This window comes from Pholcus phalangioides, unplaced genomic scaffold (genome assembly GCF_987345545.1).
Source record: "Pholcus phalangioides strain wild (caught in Gottingen) unplaced genomic scaffold, Ppha-v1.0 ptg000013l_1, whole genome shotgun sequence".
NCBI classification, from domain to species: Eukaryota; Metazoa; Arthropoda; class Arachnida; order Araneae; family Pholcidae; genus Pholcus; species Pholcus phalangioides.
In genome coordinates, this window is record NW_028301606.1 from 37,491,515 (window position 1) to 37,510,792 (window position 19,278).

The following is a 19,278-nucleotide window of genomic DNA, read 5'->3' on the forward strand; positions in this document are numbered from 1 at the left end:
CCGCAATCTGTGATTATTCTATTTGTCAATTTTTATATTTCAAAATAAATTCATTTCCATAGACTTTTAGTAACAAGACAATGTTTACCCAAATAATTATCTGCAAAGAAATGATTCTGGAATTATTATGGCTATGGGAGTTAGAGTAAACTATAAATTATACTTAAAATATTTGATGTTTGTGCATATATATATATATTTAAATAAACAAAATGCCCATTTTGATTCTTAAAAAAATCACAAATTTTGAAGCCAGAAAAAAAATGAAAAGGTAGGAAAATAAATTTTTTAACAATAAAAAAATTAAAACATACAAAAAAGTAAAATTATATGGAGAAAATGAAATGTTAGGAAAAAAAGGTAAAAAAAACAAACAAAATTAAATGCATTTTGAAACCACAAAAAAACAAAACAAAAATCAACAGAAATGTCTCCCACAGTTATACAAAAATTAGCTTTGTAACATAAATACATTTTTAATGCCTATGTATTGGCACTTAAAAAAAATTTCACATTTAGAATCAGATATTTTGGCTCATGAAATTCATCGTCATTTTATGACACATTTAGTCTAAAACACATCATAGATGCTCATTCTAATATATAAAATTTTTTTTATGGCAGTCTCATAAATTATGATATAAATCTGTGATAAAACAGTGACTATATTGCCAGCACAGTTCAAAAAGGAGAGAAACAACTCTAAAAAATGCATTGCTGAGTTATGCACACCATACAAATGGAGGAAAATGCCTCAACATATTGCAAAACAGCAACAAGTCGCAACTCTGCTTATATGCTCTTGATTCCCATTCAGTTCCATACAAAGTAAATCTTTAAAATGCAGATATCTCAAAACATAATTTTGAGTTTTTACCTTTTTGAACTGAATCGGCAATATAATATGAAGACGTCAAACTATGATGAAATATTAGACAAATCACATTTAAAATATGCAACACTCGCAGTTTTTAAATGCTGATGGAAATCTCATGTAAAAATCGAAATGTTAAATATGATATTCCAGTTCTAATTAATCTAAGAGGTATTTACACGGTCTACTTCAAATATACAAAATACAAATTGTATTAACAAAACATTATGCAAGTTTCAGATGTTCCAACTTTCAGAAATTCACTTGTATACAGATCGATAAAAAAGAAGGTCAATGCTCAAGCTCGCTGTTAGGAATGTGCATTATGCACCTCATGATATTTCGGTAATCAGAATATCACTTACTGCATTCTGCTGATGATGGAAAAATTTGGCTGCTGAAATCATACTTATGAGCAGATCCTATTTTGTATGTGTATATATCTGTGCAGATGTTTTACTGTTTGTATCACACTTTTAATACTGTATATGCTGTGTTATGGAAAACTATCTTGAATGGAATGGGGTTTGTGAACAATTTTTGGCACAAGGGTTCTCTTTCGTGATTTTCTTCATCTTCTATATCCCATAAGTCGACCATTCCACAACCTTCCCTGAGAATGAATTGAATCAGGTGGTTTATTTTTTTATTAAAAACAATGAATTTGATTCACTTTGATATCTCGTACCTAAAAGTTAAAAATAAAATAAAAACTTAAAAACCTCCTAATTGCTCACCTGCTTTTACCATAACACCAATGTTTTTCAATGACAACAAAATTCAATCCCATACTCTTCAGAATATTATGAACCTCCGCAGCTGGTTTGCGGCTGTAAATTTTATAAACCTGATATGTTCTGTTCCTGGATAGGAGAAATTTTTTTTGTTGATCAAATTTTTAATGTCAAAATCAGCAAGTAGACTTAGAAACACAATAAGAAACTCTTTCAGTCCATTTGCACATTTAACATACCTTAAACCAGCATTTTCATAATGAGGATGATTTACTATAGGCCTCCTTGTTGACAACAAAAGGTTGGCCATGGTTGGCATTGGGCCGCCAAAGACTGCATCTAAAATTGATACAGTAAAACTTTTAAGAAACTAGTACATGAGAGAAGTTTAGTTTCTTCATGTGCTAGTGATAAGTGAAACAGAAATGGCATTACATTAAGCATAATTCCAAATATAATTATTAAGGAATAAAACCAAAGAGTATTGTAACTCTTCCTTTTATCAATATAGGGAAAGAAAAATAGAAATATACAGTAAAACTTGGGTAAGTTGTCACTATGGTTAAGCCATTTTTCTTTGGTCCCATCCAGCTTTTATAGATAACAATGTTATTAAACTCTTGGTTATTCATCACAAATTTTGGTTAACTCGTCACAATAAGTTCAAGAGAGAGTAATAGATTATTTCCATGGCTCTCTTGAAAGAAATAGCTTAATAACACCACTGCTATTTGTTCAAAAGTGACCATAAAAGCCTTATGCACCAAAATAGAACAGCTCAAATAACAAAAGTGACACAGGAAGTTCATTTGCCGAATAAAAAACATTTCTTGAAATTTTAGGGACTGTTTGAGCTGGCCCTGATTTCTGCAAATTCCATTAATTTGGACTTCAAATTTCAACAAATGGTAAACCAGACATTTCTTCTCAAGTTGAGAAGGCCTAATGTCTGCTTTGCCCTGCCCAGGGCTCCCTCAAGTCAAACTTTGGCTCTACGTGTTCAAGATTAACTCATGAACTACTGATGAAGAAATCAAAGCACTAAAGTTAAAGTGTCATGTAAGTTATGCATATTTAAAATTGATTTCTAGAGAAATGCCAACTATTCTAACAGTTGCTCTGATCATTTTAAATTTAAAAATACTGGTACAAACATAACTGATCCTCACGAATCCCCTGGATGGATTATACTATTCCCTTGGGATCAGTCAGGCGACAACATCCCAAATTGTCGCCTGACGTCAATAAAAACGTTTTTTGGAAGTCATAAAATGTCTTGAACATGACGTGATGAAATGGTCATTATGTCCATTTTGGAAACGTCAAAAAATGACCATTTGAAAATAGTTTGACTTTCAGAAGATCGATGGCGCTATTCAAAGAGACGGAAAAAGAAAAAAAAAGAATTTCTGGCGCAGGTCGGATTTGAACCCAGTCTTTTCGAGGATGGTCCCTATGCATCTCACGCCATGCCTCTACCGATCGTGCTATCATAGCAGTTCCCATCAGGTGTTATTTTATGAAGACTTCAAAAGTATTGATTAGTTATATTACGAATTCCGTTAAGTAATCTCTTGCTGAGTTTAGCCGATGGCAGTTATTTTTTTGTTTTCTTTTATTTTTTTATCCTTGAAAAATATAGTAACGCAAATAATTATATTTATAATTATCGAAAAAAAAGGATTTTAAAAAATTCATTTTTTAGTTCAATGTTCACATCAAAGAATTTGTTGCATATTTTTCAATTGTTCCTCTGATCTTCCATAAAAAAACATGATATGAATGCAATTATAATTTATATAGCGTGTTGATAAATTTATATGAACAATTACTCATTGAAAAGTTTTACATTTCCATTCAAACAAAATTACAATTAAAAGTACTTCATTTATCTTGTGACAACCAGTAACGAATAGGCCTAGGTTAATTTTGAAACACCCTCTGAAGATTCATTAACAAAAATTTTGATATTTTCATCCGGAACAGAATTTTTCAGTAAGAAAGAAATTCATGATGTTTATGACGCAAAATCATTTATGCCATTTAATATCATGTCATTTCATTAAGGTCATCAAGTATCACGTTATTTCCTGACCTTTATTGTTTGTGGCCATTAAATGACTTTGAAATGACATGATTTTTTTTTGACTGACATCACTCAGAGAAAATGACCAAATTTTCACGTCATATTTGACGTCAGGCGACTACTTGGGATGAGGATCAGGTTATATAAAAAATGTAAGTGTATTTTATCATAATAAGTTAATAATTGCTCAAAGTAAAGGCTCGAAAAATAAGGCTCCAAAAAGTTTTAAAAAAAATCCTTTAGTTATCTTTAAATTTTGTTATATCGTAATTTTAGTTCATATTTAAAAAAATTTTATACACACTATATTAAAGTACACACTATTTGCTTGAGTATATAAGGTGTAGAACAAAACAATACAATTGTTTTCATCGCTAGTTCCTATTATGCCCTCCCGTACCTCGTGGTCACCTCACTATGTGCATGGCCTTAGAAATACAAAGCCCAGAAAATTAAATATAAAATAATTAGCTGGACCTACTTTTGAGTTGGATATCCATGCAACACAACATTGCTTTCAACTCTTCATTTATATCTTTTCAAGTATGAAGATTAAAATTAATGTCTCGCATTGTCTTTTAATATTCAACTGCATCAATTTGCATAGTTTACAATTTTTTTAAATTAATAATGACCTATAAATTAAATTATTGTATAAAAATTGAAAAAATTCTGCAGCTTTAATTGGAGCATTTTGTTAAACCAAAACAGGCAGATTAATAACTTGTACTTAAATAAAAATGTTCAAAATATATAGTGTCCATTATAAAGAAAAGGAATCAATTTCATGCGTACACATTTCTTTAATCTAGATTTATTTCTTTCATGAGCCACAGAAGAAATCACCATGTTGGTTACCTTAGAAATGGTTTGTATGTCCCTCAAACCCTTCACTGAAAAAAGGAAAAATCTGAGAACCAAAAAGCCTCTTACCTTAGTTATGAAGCAGTGTAGGGGATACTGCTGTGTGTCTGTAGAACAGTGTTTTTAAACCCTTTTATTAGGCTGAGCCAAAATCAAACTTTCGCCCCTTTGAATAATTGATGTATGGGAAATTAATAACTTTGTATCATAGAATATTTTTTAGCTTGCACCCCCTTCCACACCTAATATTATTTTATCATACCCCCCCCCCCCTATTATGAGGGTCATCTGGAAAGTAATACCCATTTGCACATGCGTGCTATTTCGACAACTCAAAGTCAACCAGTTGTCCTCTAACTGTGTGTAACATTACCCATAGATTTCTGGCAGAAAAAGAGTCCTATTCTAGTCATTTTTTATACACAAATTGTCTTACCTTTTATAAATGTGCACTGTTGGTTAAAAATCTGTGATATTATCATTAGCCAGAGACTTTAAAATATGTGATCTTGATCAAGTCTTCATTTTGCTTATTTTTGTGTTGCCACTATACAGTACCAAAGTTTTTACAAAATCTAATGTTATTGTTCTGTTATGCAAATTTGTTATACTATTTTTCTATTGGCCATGTTTTGATATACATTTTTTGAGATGGTTGGTCCCTGGAGTTGGGCCATACTGCACTTCCTTTTTCGATGGTCAAGGCACATTTGTTCGATATTCATTACTCCTTCACTTTTTGGTATAAAGTCATCGGCTCTTGGTGAGTCGTTTGTCTATAACTGTTAGCAGTTTATGTTATAACAACAACTTCACTGGTATGTGCTCAAAACGTCGCCGGCTGGTTTTGAACCTTCACGGTTTTCTCAGTCCTAGTCATCCGTTATCACACTTGGCGTTGATCATCATCCTGGCTCCTGTCTGTCTCAGTCATCTCTTCACCAATCTAAAGATTTTCTGGGAGAAAAAAACGTTTCCAAAGCAATGAAGAGCTCAAAGAGATAATCAGCTTTTCTTCATGGAATGGCGGCAGAAGACTATGATGCTGATATTCAAGATATGACAAATGTTTGAATTTAAATGGGAACTATGTAGAAAAGTAGCGTAAGGTATGAAAATGCATAATAAAGTTTTGTAAAAAATTGGAAGTAATTAGTGTGTTTTATTTAAAAACAGGTATTACTTCACAGATGACCTTCATAGAAAGTATCCTTTACCTCTTGGGTACAGATACATGAGGGACATTAGATGAAAAACACACAGTAAGGTAATAAAAGTTGAGTATCTACCATTGGGTAAGGTGTTATTAATCCATGTAATCAACTCTTCCAGTGGTGGGTTGCTAAATTCTCCAACTATATGCCTTTGCTGCTGGATATTCTGCACACCTTGTATAGCCATTAAGCTTAGTAAAACTGCAACAGCTGCATATTGGAATTCTTGTTTGCTCATGAAGACGAAGAACTGTTTTGGACAAATATAAAGTTCATTCAATTATACTATTTTACAGGGTGCATAGGTAACAGGGCATATGGCACTTTCCTGGTGAACCATAGATCCTAGAGGCATACTTTCGGTTAGAAAAAAATCTAAATAGCATGTAGTACTCAGATATGCCATTCATCTCCCAAGGAGTTATGTGGTTATTAAAATGAAAATGTTAACTTTTTATACGAACACCCTATGATCAAGAACCCAATTATACAAAGTTGTTGCCTTGTGCCCCTAATGCCAACAGAAAAAAAAATTCCAAGTTTCTAATTGCGATATTCGTTGAGATATTCAAATTCAAAAAATGGAAGTTGGGAAAAAACAGCATTAATTGCGGGTATATATAAAATGGTTTACCGATATGTAATGCTGTTTTTTCCCTACTTTCAGCAAAAACAGTGTTAATTGCAAGTAAAATAGTTTAACCGTATTTAATACTGTTCTTTTCTCAACTTTTCAAATACAAGGCAACAACTTTATGTAATTGGATTCTTCAGTAGGATATCCGTATAAAAAGTTAAAATTTTTATTTTAATCGCTACACAACCCCCTTGGAACATGAATGACATACACTGAAGAGGCAAAAAAAACTGGTACACCTGCCTAATATCGTGTAGGGCCCCCGCGAGCCCGCAGAAGTGCCGCAACATGACGTGGCATGGACTCGACTAATGTCTGAAGTAGTGCTGGAGGTAATTGACACCAGGAATACTGCAGAGCTGTCCATAAATCCGTAGGAGTAAGAGGGGGTGGAGATCTCTTCTGAACAGCATGTTGCAGGGCATCCCAGATATGTTCAATAATGTTCATGTCTGGGGATTTAGGTGGCCAGCGGAAGTGTCTAAAGTCAGAAGTGTGTTCCTGGAGCCATTTTGTAGCAATTCTGGATGTGTGGGGAGTCGCACTGTAGTGCTGAAATTGTCCAAGTCCGTCGGAATGCACAATGGACATGAATGGGTGCAGGTGATCAGACAGGATGCTTACGTACCTAGACGTATCAGGGGTCCCATATCACGCCAACTGCACACGCCCCATATTATCACAGAGCCTCCACCAGCTTGAACAGTCCCCTGTTGACATGTAGGGTCCATGGATTGATGAGGTTGTCTCCATCACGGTTGTCGTACACGTCCATCAGCTCGAAGCAATTGAAACCAAGACTCGTCAGACCAGGCAATGTGTTTCTAGTCCTCAACAGTCCAATGTCGGTGTTGTCGGGCCCAGGCGAGGCATAAAGCTTTGTGTCATGCAGTCATCAAGGGTACACGAATGGGCCTTCGGCTCCGAAAGCCCATATCGATGATGTTTCGTTGAATGGTTCGCACGCTGACACTTGTTGATGGCCCAGCATTGAAATCTACAGCAATATGCGGAAGGGTTGCACGTCTGTCACGTTTAATGATTTTCGTCAGTCGTCATTGGTCCCGTTCTTGCATGATCTTTTTCCGGCTGCAGCAATGTCATAGATTTAATTTTTTACCAGATTCCCGATATTCACGGTACACTCGTGAAATGGTGTACGTGAAAATCCAAATTTCATCGCTACCTCGGAGATGCTATGTCCCATCTCTCATGCGCCAACTATAACACCACGTTCAAAGTCACTTAAATCTTGATAACCTGCCATTGTAGCAGCTGTAACCGATCTAACAACTATGCCAGACACTTGTTGTGTTATATAGGCGTTGCCGACCGCAGCACTGTACTCTGATTGGTTCCATATCTCTTTATTTGCATACGCATGCCTGGACCAGTTTTTTTGGCTCTTCAGTTTATCTAAGTACTACACATTATTTGGATTATTTTTCTAATTGGAAGTATGCCTCTAGGATCAACGGTTTGCCAGTAAAATACCATAAGTATGCTGCCTTAGCATTTAATTAAAAATTATTATAACCTTATGAGAAAATTGTTACAACCTTAAAAGACCTGGGTTTTTTTAATTTTAATTATTAATAATATTAGTTTTAATTTTTAATTAAAATGCTTAAAAATTTGATATAAAAAGCATTGGTTCAAAGCCTGATGAGGTCTTTTAAGGTTATAACAATTTTCTCTCCAATTGGTGAGAATTATGGCATAATGCAGCTACAGTAACTCTCTCTCTAACATCATATCATCCTCATGTTAGAAGCATGGATGAGCAAATTTTAACTTTTTTTTATCAGCTTGTTGGATACCTTATTTTTCTAAATTTCACCTGAAATATGAATGTGTATTTCTATTGAAACATGTTACAAATCATTTTAGGGAAATAACTTCCCTAGAGTAACACATGAGTAGATTAACATGCAAACGTCACTTCTCCCCATTATTTTTTTTGTTCAAAGGCATAGGATATTCATGTTTCTAGCATTAGCACATCCATGGAATCATAAAAAAAAACTCTAGTGAAAAATCTTCTAAAAATGTCAATAAAATCAGCTTTGGTATAAGTAATCATTAAAGTGTTTCAAGCTAAGTTAAAAAAATACGACAGTATTTTGAATTTTACTTTAAAATTTTTTAAATAAACATTATTTTTAGGAGCAGTATGAATTTTAAAAACTCAAGAAATGGAAGAGCCATGGGTCTAATCCATATGAACTGATGCTGCATTGAAACCTAAGACAGACACTGTATGAGACAGAATCTGTCTTGAACAGAATCAAAAGATATTCCCATCGATGATTAGTGTCTTCATATGCACCTTTATTACAAGTAAATAGAAAACTATTTCAGTCTGTTAATGTTGCTTTTAATACAGGTTCCACTGTGAATAATAATTTAAAGCTACATGCCAAAATGTAAATTATAAACTATAAAAAAAAGCATTAACAGGTCAAAAAAGTCTTGTAATTATTTATTGTTGTTTCTTATGTATGGGAAAAATACAGACTTCATGTAGCAAGTTTATTCCTTATTGTAAAAAATGCATACTTAAACCTCATTAATGTGACACCAAGGAAAGTATTTTTTGTTAAAAAAATTTGTTAATCCAATAAAATAAAAAATAAAAATTTGATAGCACCAAATGAATTTATGATTTGCAGTAAGTGGATTTGGGTTACTGATGTGCAGCTGTAGTTAATTAAAGTGACAGAATTCGGAGAATGGTTAGATTAAACCCTACACCGTTAGAAATTCCGCAGAGGAATGTGAACTCCTCAGCTTATGAAGATTTTTTTCGTGATATTTCTACCTCAGCTAACAAATACAGTTTTGACTAATGTCCATTTCAGTTGATATAGATGTATGTGCTAACCTAACATAGCATTTTGAGCTGAAATTTTGTGCAAATCATCATTAGAATTACTGTCAGTCAAGGCCGATTAACTCATGTTTACTTCGAAATCTTCCCAGATATATCTCCACTTCTCATTCATAATGTTTTTAAATCATTTCAGGTAAAATAAAAGATTAAGCTAACAGAAAATGCAGCAAAAAAGGATGCCTGGTTTTGAATGTTTTTAGTGCATACAGTGAGATTCTGGACATCAAACTGAATGGCTCGGATACACATTCTTTCAGTGCAAGGCTCTTACTCTCGAACTGAACGGTCTGGCTTTTTAGAAGCTTATCATTTCCATCCACATATATGATGAGATTCCGAAATGAGCTGATCGAAGCACAAATTGGGCCACCTATGAATCCAATGGATTGTGTACATATTGTAAAATAAAAAGGTCTTCAGTTGTTCATCTTCTTGTAAATTCTTATTATTGTATATTCAATCATGCTATTGGTCAGTTGCAATTTCTTTTATGGTGCTTAAGTGTTTTATAAAACTTCCTTCAAATTTTACGTATCATTAGAATTTAACGATTTTCCATGGAAATCTGTGGGGAAAATCCTGTTTCGACTAACGAAGATTTCATCTTATGAATGCGATTCTGGAACAAATTGTCTCTGTCAGCCAAGTTACCTCTGAATGTGAACATCTACACCAGAGGGAGTGAGAAAGCAATATCAAGATTGAGATATAAATATTTTATGCTTACTTTTTTACAACACATGAGAGACGAAATAATGCAGAGATGTGGAACAAAGAATAGTTTCAGCCTCATCACGAATGCTGCCATAATAAAAAATGCTAACATCTGTAAGATATTGTAAGCTACCTGGAAAACATAATCACCAAATAAATTATGTGTTCAATGATGTTCCAATGATGTGTTCAATCATATTCTTTCAACAGAGCAAACATTTTTTTCCCCTCCCTTTAACTTGCAAAAAACAACAAATTTCAACACATTAGTAAGTAAGAAACAGGATTTACTTTGTATATTAATGCAGCACTGGACAAATCCCAGGCACCAAGTCACCATAGCGACTTGAAAAATTTATATTGGCACCTAAAATTTTCTTTGTATAGTTAATAAATTGCAGGCTGAAAGCAGCACAAAATGTTTGGAATTTACAGAAAAATTTATTTTGGACCTTTTTCTTCGGTTAAAAAAATTTTAGGGCACCTAGATTTTTTTGCAATTTGTCCAGCTTTGGATTAATGTAATAAAACATATAGAACGTTTTACATCCATCATAGTTTAAACATATTTTACTTAGTGTCGTTTTAGACAGAATTATAACAAATTTTAAGCATAAATACTTACACTTGCATGCTCAGGATTGAATCTTTCAGAAACGTCTGAGCAGAACATCTATATAAAAGTGTATATTCATATTACATCATTATACATATGAAATAATTTTTAATGCACACAGCACATTCAGATTTTTGGATTTGTTGTCAATCCTGATCAGAGCAGTAACTAGGATTTTCGTAAGGGGCAAAACATTATTTTGTCACATTCATCACTAAAATTGGATGATTTTATAACTGTTTTTGTTCGTAACTAAAATTTGCCCCCAGGAGCAGTTCCCCCCTCCTTCCCCTTTAGTTCAGGCCCTGGTTATGGACACAAATTTTCTTTTATGTTCTTCAATATATCCATCACATTATGGCTTCTATGAAAAAAATATGGCATACGTAAAATACCACAGGCAGTGGTATACTTAGACACAAAATTTTATTCACCAAAATCGCTCATGTCATGAAAATCTTGCATTTCTAATCAAATCCCCCCAACATAAAACAATTAGAAATCAAATTAATGCTTTCAGTATCCCCATTAAGTGCATTTTAAGAGAAAAATTTTTCCTGTAAGCATTATTATTTGAAAGAAAATGTACTTGTAGATAGAGGTGCTATTGCAATAGCCATTAGAAAAATATTAGAGCTTTTCAAGTGCAGACAAATATGGAAGAAAATAATTTACCTGGACACCCACTGAGATCAACACCAAAAGTCCAACAGGTAGTAAAAATGTTTTTGTTATAGCTATGAAACTCTGCAAAATTTAAAAAAATATATAGTTTTATAAAAAGTTACTAAACAGAAAAAAAAACTAAACAGAATACAACCAAAAATAAAATTCTCAAGAATAATTGTGAGATTTACCTCAAATTTAAGAAAGTCAAACTCTGCTGCACACGTATACAGCATGGTATGAAAATCTTTATAATCACTCAATTTTGACCTCAGAATATTCCATATATGAGCCTACGGGAAATCACAAAATATAACAACTAGAACCTAATATATTGAAAAAAAGTTCAAGGAAAATAAAAATCATATTTCTTGTATTATCTTTCATATTATCATTCTCATTTTATGTTACAATCATCATTGAATATTTTAATACCACAGTCATTTCAGACACGAAACTAACATAAAAAAAATTCCAACAACTAAAATACATTGGGCCCATGCGTATACACCAGGTGTGGCCAACCCATGGCATACGTGCCACAAATACCCACCGTGGTATAAGGAGTGGCACGCAAACACTTTCAAAAATTAAAATAATTCTATTCCATTTTTCAATCAAAGTAATTCTCTCCAACTCTTAAACAAGCAATCCTTTTCTTATGAACGATGGTCATGTAGGCTGCCAAATGTATTGTTCCGGATAATTTTCCACAAGACTTTGAGGTTGCAAAACCAGAAGCGGTTCGACGAACAAACACAGATTTACACGTATTTACAAGCTAATCAGAGAGCTTACAACTTTCTCGTAAAGTTTAAACACAACTGACTGAATCTCCTTGTGCCTCTCTGAGCCTGTCTCAGTCTCTCAGTCTGCCATCTTGTGAGCGCCACGGTATTTATAACCCAGATAGAAACTTTGAGAAAAAGAACATTCCACAGCATTCTATTTCACAGTTTTTTAGTCGGCGGTGCTACCGTATGGAGGGGCGGGACTTTCTAGACACGCCCCGCCAGTTCTCCGCCAACGCATGTCGCTGCGCTTAGACCAAAACCGGTATTGACTGATTTCGACATTTTGAGAGCCATCGAACAAATCGCACCATCTATCGTAGAAAGGGGTCTAGGTCAATTCGTCGCGATCAACTTGTCGCACGACAATTCGTCGCAATCAATTTGTCGCAGCGTCAATTCGTCGTGCTACAAACTCGTCGCGGTACAAATTTGTCGCAGAGTCAGTTCGTCGCGGTACAAATTTGTCGCAGAGTCAGTTCGTCGCGGTGAAAATTTGTCGCAGACTCATTTCGTCGCGGTACAAATTTGTCGCAGAGTCAGTTCGTCGCGGTACAAATTTGTCGCAGAATCAGTTCGTCGCGGTACGAATTTGTCGCAGAATCAGTTCGTCGCGGTACAAATTTGTCGCAGAGTCAGTACGCCGATCAAATAAATTTTCAAAATTAAATTTTCACCGTATAAGCCGCACTCCCGCTTTCTGGCGGGATCTCCATTTCTCGCAGCGAGGGGCGTTGGGCGAACACACCAAGATGATAAATTACGATAAAATAAATTTTCAAAATTAAATTTTCACCGTATAAGCCGCACTCCCGCTTTCTGGCGGGAACTCCATTTCTCACAGCGAGTGGCGTTGGGCGAACACACCAAGATGATAAATTACGATAAAATAAATTTTCAAAATTAAATTTTCACCGTATAAGCCGCACTCCCGCTTTCTGGCGGGATCTCCATTTCTCGCAGCGAGTGGCGTTGGGCGAACACACCAAGATGATAAATTACGATAAAATAAATTTTCAAAATTAAATTTTCACCGTATAAGCCGCACTCCCGCTTTCTGGCGGGATCTCCATTTCTCGCAGCGAGTGGCGTTGGGCGAACACACCAAGATGATAAATTACGATAAAATAAATTTTCAAAATTAAATTTTCACCGTATAAGCCGCACTCCCGCTTTCTGGCGGGATCTCCATTTCTCACAGCGAGTGGCGTTGGGCGAACACACCAAGATGATAAATTACGATAAAATAAATTTTCAAAATTAAATTTTCACCGTATAAGCCGCACTCCCGCTTTCTGGCGGGATCTCCATTTCTCGCAGCGAGGGGTGTTGCGGGAACACACCAAGATGATAAATTAGGATCAATGCCCATCCCAAAGCACAATTTGCCTAAGGGGTCATTCAAGTATTACGTCAGGATCGGGGAGGGAGTTTCGGATTTGTTGACTTTTGATGGCGGGGGGGGGGGGGTTGAAGGTCGCTTACGTCATCAACCACCCCTTTTTGAAGATATGAAATATTCTAAGCTTCTGGTGAAATTTTGCTGACGGGGGAGGGGATGGGGGTCAGTGTTTTGCTGATTTTTGCTGACAAGGGGGAGGGGGTCAAAAATGGCTGAAAATCTGCTCACGTAATACTTGAATGGCCCTAATTCACTATTGAATATGTATCTGCCATGTAGGGAATACATCTTTGAGGAATTTTTTACCGACAATATATCTAAGGCTAGCATTACACTATGAAAGTGTTCTAAAAGTCCTTTTATAAAACTTGAAAAATTCAACCAATAAGATTATCGGTTGCATTTGCTCGAATGTAACCTATGAACTTTATTGGTTGGATTTTTTGAGTTTTTAACTTGAGCAACTTATCCGGTGCAAATTAAATTTTGAAAATGTATGTGATCGCAATTTATCATCTCGGTGTGCGCCCCAACTCCCCTCGCTACGAGTAATGCAAATCTCGAGAGAAAGCGACAAGTGTGGCTTATCCGGTGAAAATGAAATATTAATTAAATTAAATTATTAATTATTTCAGGTTCTTGTGGAGATACTGTAGTGGTTAATGTTGGTGGGAGTCTCGATTCCACATGGGACAGATACAAGTTTACACTTAAAGACAGCCTCCGCTGTACTGTAATTTGGGGAATATCATAAACACCGACATTTTTTTACAGAATTTTAAAATTTTATCATAGAAAAAATGATTTTTTTAACATTTACAATAATTAAATAATAAAACATTAATATCAATTGTAATTTTAATTTCGATGTAATTTCGATGATTTTTTTCGAAATGACAAAAAAAAAAATTTAGTAAACTGTGTGCATTTCTTGATGGAAAAAAACTTTTCTTCATGTTTATTTTTTCACGTATGAGACAAAAAAACCTACATACAGATCGCGTGACGAGTTGACTCTGCGATAAATTGACGTCCCGACGAATTGGTTACACGACAAATTGTCACTGCGACGAATTTGTACCGCGACGAATTGGCTCTGCGACGAATTTGTACCGCGACGAATTGGCTCTGCGACGAATTTGTACCGCGACGAATTTGTATCGCGACGAATTTGTACCGCGACGAATTTGTATCGCGACGAATTGGCTCTGCGACGAATTTGTACCGCGACGAATTGGCACTGCGACAAATTGATGCGCGACGAGTTGAGCGCGACAAGTTGATTGCGACAAATTGACCGGCTACGCGTAGAAAGTTCGTAACAGTATATTTAGTATGGTAGACACTTAAAATAATAATTATTTGATGAGTTTCTATTCAATGCATTTCTGTTCGGTTTTACATCTCTGGGTATGGTTTCTGGACACCCCATGTGTACGAGATTTAGAATCGTTCGCATAGGTGACATATACTATGTAATACATTTACATTGTATACCCATAAATTCTTGGGGGGAGGGGCAAAGTCCTTACAATGTTTATTGGGAAAGGAGGGCCCAAGCACCCTGAGTCCTCTTATTACAGTGTCTATGCCCAATATGGTGTAGGTAAGATGAACTTCTACAGATATATGTACATACACAATCTGTATTATCATAATCAAATTTAATGATGCAAACATAAAAACAATTTAGAACTCAAAAGAGGGACAAACTGGACATTTCTATGAAAATAAGAGAGCAGCCATACAATGTTTTGCAAGAATAGAGGGAATACTTGTGTCTCGTAAAAACAGGATGTTTGGTCTGCATGTTAAAGTTTGTAGAGTGGCATGTTCATTGGAAATAATATTGACGGTGGCAGGGCTTGGTAAAGGTTGGCCACCCCTGGCATACACACATAATACTTTCCTGCATGTAACCAATTCATCAGAAATTCTGTTATGTAGAGTTATGTTTACGATGTGCATGCACAGTTTAGTAGTAGTAGCCATTTCAGACACATGAGAGCTAAATATATGATGGCCATTACAAACTTGGTTTACTATAGCAAGGTTGGACTTTATTTTTTCAACCCTTGCACTGGCATAGCAGAAATCACTAAAACCCCAGTAAAATGTCATATCTTTTTTTTTTTATGTAGTAGGCTTTATTACAATTTTTAGAAGGTGCAAAATAAAGAGGATGTGGAAATGTGCTCCATTGAGAAATCAGATTCACAAAATATCTGAGCTCGTCATTGATAAAATAAAAAGGTTTTTCTTGACTGGATATATGGGGCCTCGCCCATTGATGGGTTAAGTGTAGGTTAGTGAACCTGGCTTATAACAAACCTCTGAATGCAACAATCAAAATTTTTGGTCCCATACCACAGGGATGTTTCTTATTAGACCAGAAATAGTGAACCAAATTTTCAATCCCTTGAAGCTTGATATTCAGAGTTCAACTACATTTATACTTATAATTTATGGTCATATCAGTTTAACTCTTTTGCTCTCACGCTCAAACGTGGAAAGCTGATATATCAGCACCCTGATAGTGTTCAAAGGTAAATGCTTTTACACTTTTAAAAAATATTGCTGATCAAATGTCTCACAAGTTATTTGATAATTTAAATTATCCAACATACCCCTTAGTCTTGCAAATGTCAAATAAGTGAGAGTCAACTGTACATGAAATTTACTACACAGAATTTCAAAAGAAAGAAAAAGTTTTAGCCAAGTTTAAAATATATATATTTTAATGTTTGTTTTGCACTGTGGTAACTATATTCCAAGAGATAAACTACAAAATTTCAAATATTAAAGTCAAGCAAAGAAAATCTTACATCATCCTGTATGTTTAATAGATTAGTCAACAGTATTTTTAGTCCAGCACATCCTAGTGCAAATATAATCAGTTGTGTAATCTGAAAAAAAAATCGCAAAAATAATCATGATACACATTTTTGTTTAATGCTGGTATTAAAAAAAAACTTATTCTTTATTCAAACATAACTAACTGGCTACTCAATGAGTGTTTCATTACACTCAAATATAGTGGGACTTCCATTAAAAAAACTTAATGGAAACCTTAGAATATGTTGGTGAAGCAAAAATTTCCGAATGATTGATATGCTTTAAAGAGTCCAGTATACTATGTAACAGTCACAATAAAATAGCTATTGTGCAGTTGTGTGAATATTATCATGGCTTTGCATAGATTAAATCTGGGCTGAAAACCTAACAACTTGTACTGTAGTGGTCAGTTCTGTTTTTTCGATTTTGATATGCAAGTGCAAGCCTGTCTTCCACTTGAGAAAAACATCAACGCAGCATAAAAAAGTGATGAATTGCCTCTAGAGCGATTGACCAGGAATGGTTATGGTTCATAAAATTTGAATTATAACAAAATGTAGAATTTAACACTTTGGCCATCCTTTGTTCCATAGCTCTATCTATTTACATAGCATATACTATTTAAATATATAGGAGAGTGAATATGAAGTGTGAATCACTGATTGAATATGTAAGATGTGCATCCATAAAAATACAGAATTTTACTTTGTTTTATTTTACCAAATTTTCCTAATTTATATAAATTCACATTATACACACATTTAACATTAAATTATTATTAAAATAACAACAAGACACAATGTTACTAATAAAGACCCAACAAGAAATATATACAATAAATTTTGATAGAATCACAATTGATTATTCAAAAAGCATAATTGTCAATTACTAATGGAAACAAATATGGCTTACCATTACCACAGGTTTAGATTTCAATTTTTTCATGTGGTTCTCCAACATAGATATAACCTAAATGATGAAATAATGAGGAGATATATTAGAAACAGCAATCACCACCTAGATATTTCTGCAGGAAACAATTTTAAAAATGTCAACAAAATTCAAATTTAATAGTTTTCTATGAAAAATCAAAAGAGAAAAAAATTACTCTTTAAAAAAGTTTGAAATACTCATTTTGTAGAAGGAAAGCTGTTTCTTTCTGTCTTATGAAGGGCAGAATTGTGTGGTAAATGTTTCCATTTAATTCCATAAAATAATGTTTAAGGGTTGAGGGTTTTCACTGGAACAGAAAATTTAAGTAAATTCAAATAACATTATAAAGGACCCAGCTTATAATGAAAGGGGAGTTAAAAAAGGGTTTGACTGTAATAGCATCATACCATATTTCAGACGCACTGTAAAATAAATATTTTTTCTTTATTATTTTAGACTTTGATTTGCCTGTTATCTATTGATTTACTAAAAACTATAAGCATATTCATGAATAATTAAAGTTCCTAAGGAAGTACTGCATGGAACTATTTTCCATGCAGTACTTAAATTAGCACACTTCATGCCAAATACACATTTTTTATGGTCTCAAAATCTCTAGGAATAATTTGGCGTACCTGCCTGTGTGGGTGAATGCATATGGTTCATTTCTTCCGTGAAAAGCGAGTAAATGTAGCACTAACAAATTTTAACAATGTTATTAAAATAAACATTACTCACATAAATAATGACAAGTGAAGAAGAATAAAATGAAGCCAGCAACATTTTATTACCAAAGAGGAAGCACAAAGAACACAATAATCCAAGCTGGAAAAAAAAGAATGATGATAAATCTAAAGAAAACCAGATGAAACCTATTTTATTGTTTGGGAATTAAAACTATTGTCCATGAAAATATATTTAAAAAAAATTGCATCTTGAATTTCATAACTTTCCACTTCTTAATAATGAGCATCAATAGTTATCAAATCATATTCATTCATTTCATAGAAAACAAAAGTCAACATGAATTCTGAAACAATACATATTTACCATCCACACGCAAATGCCTGAACAGATGATAAAATAAATTACATTATATTACACAGAACTATTATTAAACAAAAACTCACAAATTATAATCACACAAAAAATAAAAACTATACTAATACAGCAAATAAACAAAAAGATAGAAATAAGAAAAAAGTTTTCTTAAATCTGTATAACAAATTGATAAAGCTATGATAGCTAAATTTTTGCTTCTCCTCTATTTGAAAATGAGTCTTCAAAAAGGTGTCTGTTGAAACAAATAATTCAGATAATGCTTTTTTAAATGCCGAGCATATTCTATATTTGAAGTGGTAATGAATTTTAGTTTTGGGCTTACTGAAAATTTCTTTGCTAAAATTAGGCAATGAATTAATTAGATTGTCTCTCGGATATACAGTCAATGTCACTTATTAGAATCATGGAGAAGGTTAAAATTCCAGTATAGTCATCACTTTTGTGAAGAATGGAATGGACCAATATCATAACATGGAAAAAATTTGTTTATAGTTAATGGGACTTTGAATAATGTTATCAATTTTTTTTGTTGCCAAAAGTTGGGTTTTTTTTCTTTTGCATATTCTGAAGCTAAGGTTTAACCAAACTTATTTTTTTCCTGTAAGTTATTGTTATCAGGCTGTAAAACTAAGTAGAAGGCTAGAAGGTGTTTCTTTCCCCCTTCCCTTGTCAACAAATCATAACAACCACCATAATGATCAACAACCATATTTATTGTCCTAATCATTTGATGTGATACGTATGCATGTGAAGCTACTTTTCCCAATGGCCTTCCTATAATGGAAGATAATGTTAGATGAAAAAATATCCTTTTCTTCAGTTCTTGATCAGTTTCTTTCAGTTGACTGGATTAAATTTTTTTTAAAGGGAAACTTTTTCAAAGGGATTTATGATCTATTACCTATCGTACATTAAAAAAACCATAGTTTATGATGCACATTAGACAGGCCATTCTAA

General features: G+C 33.9%; 1 protein-coding gene across 1 annotated transcript in view; it reads right to left on the bottom strand.

The window, feature by feature from the left end:
* Positions 1-830: 830 nt before the first annotated feature.
* LOC149079064 (protein C-mannosyl-transferase DPY19L1) overlaps positions 831-19,278 on the bottom strand; it is a 32,642-nt gene continuing 14,194 nt past the window's right edge. The window contains exons 11-21 of the mRNA XM_089241341.1: positions 17,998-18,084; positions 17,239-17,295; positions 16,317-16,397; positions 11,490-11,591; positions 11,308-11,379; positions 10,642-10,689; positions 10,030-10,149; positions 5,848-6,022; positions 1,848-1,947; positions 1,612-1,737; positions 831-1,487 (exon numbers count right to left, since the gene is read on the bottom strand). Coding sequence (XP_089097467.1) covers positions 1,343-1,487; positions 1,612-1,737; positions 1,848-1,947; positions 5,848-6,022; positions 10,030-10,149; positions 10,642-10,689; positions 11,308-11,379; positions 11,490-11,591; positions 16,317-16,397; positions 17,239-17,295; positions 17,998-18,084 — 1,113 coding nt within the window. The 3' untranslated portion in view covers positions 831-1,342. The remainder of the gene's footprint in view (positions 1,488-1,611; positions 1,738-1,847; positions 1,948-5,847; positions 6,023-10,029; positions 10,150-10,641; positions 10,690-11,307; positions 11,380-11,489; positions 11,592-16,316; positions 16,398-17,238; positions 17,296-17,997; positions 18,085-19,278) is intronic.